Raw genomic sequence first — 7163 nt, 5'->3', positions numbered from 1 at the left:
GTCACGTGGTCCGCGCCGCTCCGAGGGCACCTGAGGGCGGATTCCGCAGGCCCTGGGTCTTCCAGGTGGAAGTGGCCGCATCCGTGGACAGGTTTAGCAGCGACAGAGGCAGGTGGGGGAGCATGGCTGGGGTCAGCCGGCGAAGCCTCCCTACTCGGGGTGTCTGAACCTCTGGTCCTCGGAATCTGGTTCCTAGCGCGCGACAGGGGCCAGCCAGCACCTGGACCGGAGCAGGGCGCGGCCTTGCGACCCGGGCCGGGAGCCGGGCGGGGACTGCGGGCGTTGCGTGGAAGCCGCAGCTGGGCCGAGTCAAAAGCCGCCTTGCGCCCCGGAAGGCCTGACTCCCCGCCGGCCAGCCGGCAGCCCTCCTTCCTGGGTGGCTCAGTCCGCTAAAGCCTGGCAGGCTCTCAGATTAGGGCACACTCTTGGTCCCTACGTGCAGGGGGAGTAAATCGCGGGCTTTATTTGGGGAGATTTGGGGCATATCCCCGGTTTGCTTTGGATTAGATAGGGATGCGTGTGTTGTCACTGGCGAGTTCACCGGCCGGCCCGGGGATGGAACCTCTGGAGTGACAGCTGAGACCTGAGTGGAGACGCCCACACCCGGAGGCAGGAAGCGGTAGGCTTGAGAGAGCTCTTCCAAACTGGCTGTTCTTTCAAGTGGTAATGTCGCTATTTGGTCTGGAACTGCAAAGGGAGCTGAGTGCCACAAGGGTGTGGAAGCCAAAGTTTATTTGCAAGATTACCTATGTGTACCTGCACAGTTGGGATTTGGGAGTTCTCCCAGAAATCACCGCATGATCTTGCTTGTTTTCAGTGCGCTAGTACAGGTGACAATCTATCAGGACATAATGTGGTTTGCTTTTTTTTGTTTTTGTTTTTGTTTTTTTTTAAAGACTTTATTGAAGTTTATGTTTGGAAAAATGCTGAAGTTTGGGCTATGATAAATATTGGTAAAGCTATGCTCCATATGTTTGTAAAGAATTCTACAATGTTACTAAAAAGTAACATTTTAACAAGGGATCATGAATTACAATCTAAGAGTATTTCAGCGCCGATTATTGTTTCATTTTGCATTATTTTTTCCCCTGCTGGATTTTTTTTTTTTTTTACTATTGGTAGATTTATTTTAAAATTTCTAATAACTTTATATTGTGTTCATATATGATACTTAAAGGTAAAACTCAAGTGGATTTGGGAAAAAATATGCAATAAGTATTTATTTGAGCATGTTAGGTGCCTGACACTGTTTTGTGTGCTATGGATTTAGAAACGAGCAAGATGGACAAGATCTCTACTCCCTTGGAATTTACATTGAGAAATAAGATCCCAAAAGCAAAGGGAAGAGAATTTCAACATGGAAAAACAACTTTATGGAGAGCTAGGACCAAATCCATTTGATCAGGGAGGCTGGAAGGAAATGAGGGAAAGGAGGAGTGGCAGGACTTGAGATCCGAGAAGCAGGCAAGAGCCAGATCATGTAACATTTTGTAAGCAGTGACAAAGGGCTTGGATTTCATTCTAAATTTGTAAATTTGTTCTTAAGCGCAGTCTGGCCAAGTCCTTATTGCCACTCTTTCTCTTTGGTTTCCTTCTCTTGGTTTCCTTCACTTATTAAATTGTTTCTTCACCTCAAGTGTTCGATATCATTTTATTCTTTATTAAGCAAGATGGTGGACCACGAGAGCTTTCAACACTGCCAGTGAAATTTTGAATGAAACCGTTTGTTAGTTTTTATGAGTGAACCGTGCAGTTAATGCATCTTAAAGGTAGAGCTTTAGCCTTGCCTCCATCCTCTGCAAGGAGCAGCCGAAACAGTTTCTTAAGAATGGAAAATCTTTTTGAGTTGAGAGTAGCCAGTCTGGAATGAGGCATCTTTGAGAAGTAATTAGTTAAGGGAAAGGCTTCAGAGGTGAAATACATACTCAAGGTTTTGGATGTTCAGTATCAAATCAGTTTGAAGTTACACAACAAGGTTCTTTTTCAAGAGTTATGGAACTTTATTGGTGTGCCGGTTGTGACTGTGATCATCATTAGAGTTTATAGTCTTATTGGCATTTTCTCTCCCAATTATTTTTATCTCAAGTATAATAGTTTGTCCTGTAAAAATATGAATGTAGGAGCCATCTCTGAGAAAACTGTTGAATTGATTTTGACTCTTTTATGTGGACTTGAGTTGTATTTATTTGATTCCGACGATGAAGTAATCTTTATTTAAAAATTGCAGGACATTTTACTTCAAATAAGAAACATGGTGAAACTAATCCACACATTAGCTGATCATGGTGACGATGTCAACTGCTGTGCATTCTCCTCTTCCCTCTTGGCCACTTGCTCTTTGGACAAAACAATTCGCCTGTACTCCCTCAGTGACTTTACTGAACTGCCCCACTCACCATTGAAGCTTCACACCTATGCTGTCCACTGCTGCTGTTTCTCCCCTTCAGGACATATTTTGGCTTCCTGTTCAACAGATGGTACCACTGTCCTATGGAATACTCAAAATGGAGAGCCTTTGGCAGTGATGGAACAGCCCAGTGGTAGCCCCGTGAGGGTTTGCCAGTTTTCCCCAGACTCCACTTGTTTGGTGTCAGGCGCAGCTGATGGAACGGTTGTTTTGTGGAATGCTCAGTCATACAAGTTATATAGGTATGAACGTTTAAATCCTTTCTGCTTTAATATTTAAATTAAAATATTACAACGCTCAGTCGTACAAGTTGTATAGGTATGAATATTTAAATCCTATTAACAAGTCTACCAAAAAAATAAAAATAGAAGGCAGAATATTTTGATGACTTGAAGAAGCAGATAATTTTCAGACACCACAAGGAATAACATTTTGACTTGATTTCTGAAGGACATAAAAACAGATGTTTAAGTGGTTCTTATAGTAGATCTGCTTGGCTCTGAGAGTTTTATATTTCCAATCTTTCTCTTGTAAAATAAGGATTAATCTGTTAGACTTTTATGGATTTTGACTTTAAGAGCTAGACGAAGAAAATGGTCTTTTGAATAAGGTTCAGTAATTTTAGGCTTTATTTTTGTCACTCATGACCCAGGTGTTCTCAATAATAGACTAATGGTAGGTAAGTCTCACCTAAAGAGACACAGCTATTTTCCTGACTAGGATTCTTGCTGGGTGAATGATCAACCCCAACCCCAGATAAAAGAACCTTGTGATTAGTGCAGTGTTGTGTTACATTTAAAAAAACAAGCAAACGAAAAACAACTGAAAACTCCTTTTAGATAAAAATACATCAATTATGTTACACTGGTAATGTTCCGTTGCAACTTGCCAACATGAAAGCTATGTATTTTTATGTACATTGTGGTTAAATACATACAACAAAAAGTTTACCCTTTGAGTATTTTTTTCTTTTTTAAAAAATATTTGTTTTGAGAGAGTGAGGGAGAGAGCTTGCATGCACTAGCTGGGGAGGAGCAGAGAGAGAGACAAACAGACAGAATGCCAAGCAGACTCCATGCTGTCAGCGCAGAGCCAAAACCAAGTCACACAGACGTTTACCCGACTGATCCACCCATAAACTTTTCAATATTATCAAGTAAAATAGCCCAGTATACTTTCTCCTCCCTGCCCCCCAGCATCATTCAGAGCACATGCCAGCTGGTAAACAACTGTTGCTCATTAGATTTAGGTCTTTTGATTGAATAAGGTCATGTGTTTTAAACAGTGTTAATGAATAGTTTAAAGAGAATGCGCAGGAGGAATGACATCTTTTTTTATTTTTTATTTATTTATTTTTTCAATATATGAAAGTTATTGTCAAATTGGTTTCCATACAGACATCTTTTTTACATGCGTGAAATATAGAGGTCAACTAAGGAATTTTCCTTTTCACTTATCAGATGATGACTTCTGGCCCTCTGGCATTACGACCCTAATGTATGTTGTAAAATGATACACTGCAGATTTAAGTGCTGGATGGGACACTGCACTACTTGTTGGGCTTTTACCAGTTTTTTTTCCTAATTGAGAAAATAATTAATATTGTCAGCACAGTGCTTCTTTTTCTTCCCAAGATAATTTTCTTTTCATAAAGAATTCATACTTGAAAATAAAAGATTTCACTGTTGCTTCTTTTAATACTAAAGTTGAAAGTACTTTTGACCCTAATAACATGTTTTTCAATAAGAATAGGTTTTTAAGAAATATGTGGCCATGGTTGATAGTAGTGGTTGTCAGAGCCTTTTTTAAGTTTTGTAGATTTTAACCTGTTCATACAGACCTGCCATTTGGAAAAATACGAAGATACATGGACTTTGGTTTAGATCTGTATAGCTTAGGCTTGAATACGTTAGTTAAGATAACATTTAGATCCTCTTTTTTTTAAGTGTATGATTTTTTATTTATATAGACATCTGCCCTTTCTAGTTCTCAGATAGCCATTTTTCCTGTTTTTACTATATCAAGCTGTTGTTAGAAATTGTAATATAAGGTAAAAGATACTCTGAAATGAAAACCTCCCCCTTCTTCTTCTTTTTATTTATTTATTTTTTTGCTTTTATTTCAGGTGTGGTAGTGTTAAGGATGGCTCCTTGGTGGCCTGTGCATTTTCTCCTGATGGAAACCTCTTTGTCACTGGCTCCTCGTGTGGAGATTTAACAGTGTGGGATGATAAAATGAGGTGTTTGCATAGTGAAAAAGCACATGATCTTGGAATTACCTGCTGTGATTTTTCTTCACAGCCAGTTTCTGGTTAGTTATTTTACTCTTTTAAGCACTAGTGGTTCCTATTTGTAATTTGTATATGACTTCTGGTTCTTTATTCATTTTCATTTCACCTTTAGTAAAATGAGAAGCCCCTTTAATTCATTCCTTTTAAGGAAATCATTCTCCTTTCTCTTGATCAAAATGAAATCACAAAGAACATGATAGGGGAAAATCAGGTTCTTGAATATATGTTGGGGATGACTCAGCTTTGTACAGTACATCTGGATTCCTTGGATATGGTAATTTAGAGGACTTGACCGTATTTTAAAATACAGTATGTTAATATTCAAAGAGAAATGTGAAGTTAAAAAAAAATTGGAAACAGAAGCTAAATTTTCAAAAGTTTACTAATTTAATCTTTGAAGCAAAAGCTAAATTTATGACATGTTTGACAACACAATTAGCTTTTAGAAGAAGTACAGACTCCTGAATATAGATAGACTCTTGGTTTTAAATAGATAGCGGTGAGTTGGGAAGCTTTCTTCTTCTGTTTCATCCCCTGTGTTAGGATGGGAGTTCTGCCTTTGTTGCTTCCAGTCTTGTTACACCACCAGTGCTGTCCTATTAGCAGTATAATGGGAGCTACGTTTGTAAATTTAAAATTTTTTAGTAGTAGGTGACATTAATTTTAATGATATATTTTAATTGTACTCAATATATATTAAATATTTCAGTAATCGATAGTAACAACAAGATATTTTACTACTTTTTGGTGCTAGGTTTTTGAAATCTGGTGTGTGTATTATGTCACATTTCAATTTATACTAGCCACATTTTAGGCATTCAGGAGCCACATGTGGCTAGTGACTACCTTTATTGCACAGCCCAGGGCCAGAAGGTGGGCAGGATCATTTTGGCACTTCCCCATTTCAAACCTATCAGTGAATGGTTAAAATAAGTTTAAGGTAAGAGAAAATGCCAAATCCAAAACATAAAGCCTGACACACTCTGTTTCCCTGCCTCTTAAAGCACACTTGGCCTCATGCATTCTCTTGCCACACTGGTCTCCTTTCATTCCTTGAATGTTTGTAAGATTTTTCCAAGTGTTTTACATGTGAACCCTTCACCTGGTTACTCTTAGATATCCTTTAGATTTCAGGTAAAAATCACTTCAGATGAACCTCCCCTGTGCTTACCCATTTAGTTGTATCTTAATACATATCCGTGCCCAAACTTCCTTTGATGAAGCTACATGTGTGATGATGTTGGGTGGAACTTATGTAAAATTGAGTTGATTTCAATATTTACATTACCAACAGGTATTTAGGAGCTTATCTAGTGTGTATGTAATTATACACTGAAATTATCTCACTAAACATTAAAAACTAATGGATTTTTTTTATGACACCAAATTTACTGATTACTTTCCCTAATTTGTATAATTTCCACCAAATAAAATAGACCGAGTTAATGTTATTTTGGATTCATATAATTCCAGCATTTGTCTTGATTAAATCAAATGCAGGGAAAAATCTCATTATTATTTCATGTGAATTATAGACTAAGCTTTTAAGAAATGGGTATGTTCTTGGGGTGCCTGGGTGGCTCAGTCAGTTAGGTATCCGACTTCAGCTCCGGTCATGATCTCAGGGTTCGTGAGTTCGAGCCCCGCGTCGGGTTCTGTGCTGACCGCTCAGAGCCTGGAGCCTGCTTTGGATTCTGTCCCTCCCCTGCTCACACTCTGTCTCCCTCCATCTCTCAAAAATGAATAAATGTTAAAAAAAAAAATTAAAAAAAAAGAAATGGGTATGTTCTTTAAAAAAAAAAGTTGGAAATAATTAAACATTTAACACTCATAACTTTTCTTCCTAATTTTTCCCATCAGTGCTAGCCTCATAGAGTCTAAAATTGGGCTGGAAAATTCTCTAGGCTTAGTGGCTCAATATTGGCGCATGGAGCCTTGAGTTACCTTAATGGAAGGTAAATAAAAAAAGGTATCTTGTTGAAGCAACTTCAGGGGTTAGAGTCCTAATCTTCTGAAGTACCTTGTTGAAAATAAATTCTTATACCATAGAGTGAAATGTTGGTTAAAGTTAATATCTCTTGTGAATATGGTTTAAATGAATAGAATTAACATCTCGATATAGGAAGTTGAAAATTTTTTGGTTTAAATGTTTTATCAATTCTTGTGTATTTATTTTTAACAAATTTTACGTTTTTAGATGGAGAGCAAGGTCTTCAGTATTTTCGATTGGCATCATGTGGTCAGGATTGCCAGATCAAAATTTGGGTTGTTTCTTTTACCCATATCTTAGGTATGTATTAATTAGTAGTTCTCTAAAATTATTTGTAGTCAAGATAGAATTTCTATATGAATGATTCTTTTTACTTAAGGAATTCTGGATATCTAGATGTGATTATAAAAATATGCTTTAATAAATTTTAATCAGAGAAATTACATATACATGATTTAAAAATTGGATGCTCATCA

At 37.9% G+C, this 7163-nt stretch overlaps 1 protein-coding gene across 5 annotated transcripts in view; it reads left to right on the top strand.

The window, feature by feature from the left end:
* The window catches only part of WDSUB1 (WD repeat, sterile alpha motif and U-box domain containing 1), a 51661-nt gene continuing 44498 nt past the window's right edge, over nt 1–7163 (top strand). The window contains exons 1-4 of one of the 5 annotated variants that reach the window (XM_045479944.1): nt 1–112; nt 2228–2649; nt 4533–4717; nt 6895–6987. In XM_045479944.1, coding sequence (XP_045335900.1) covers nt 2252–2649; nt 4533–4717; nt 6895–6987 — 676 coding nt within the window. In that variant the 5' untranslated portion in view covers nt 1–112; nt 2228–2251. Of the gene's footprint in view, nt 113–508; nt 620–2227; nt 2650–4532; nt 4718–6894; nt 6988–7163 lie in introns of those variants that run through there. The other 4 variants (XM_045479945.1, XM_045479942.1, XM_045479943.1 and 1 more) reach the window with 4 other exon arrangements.

Source organism: Leopardus geoffroyi, chromosome C1 (assembly GCF_018350155.1).
Source record: "Leopardus geoffroyi isolate Oge1 chromosome C1, O.geoffroyi_Oge1_pat1.0, whole genome shotgun sequence".
In the NCBI taxonomy this organism is placed as follows: domain Eukaryota; kingdom Metazoa; phylum Chordata; class Mammalia; order Carnivora; family Felidae; genus Leopardus; species Leopardus geoffroyi.
This window is presented reverse-complemented; position numbering and strand designations above follow the sequence as displayed.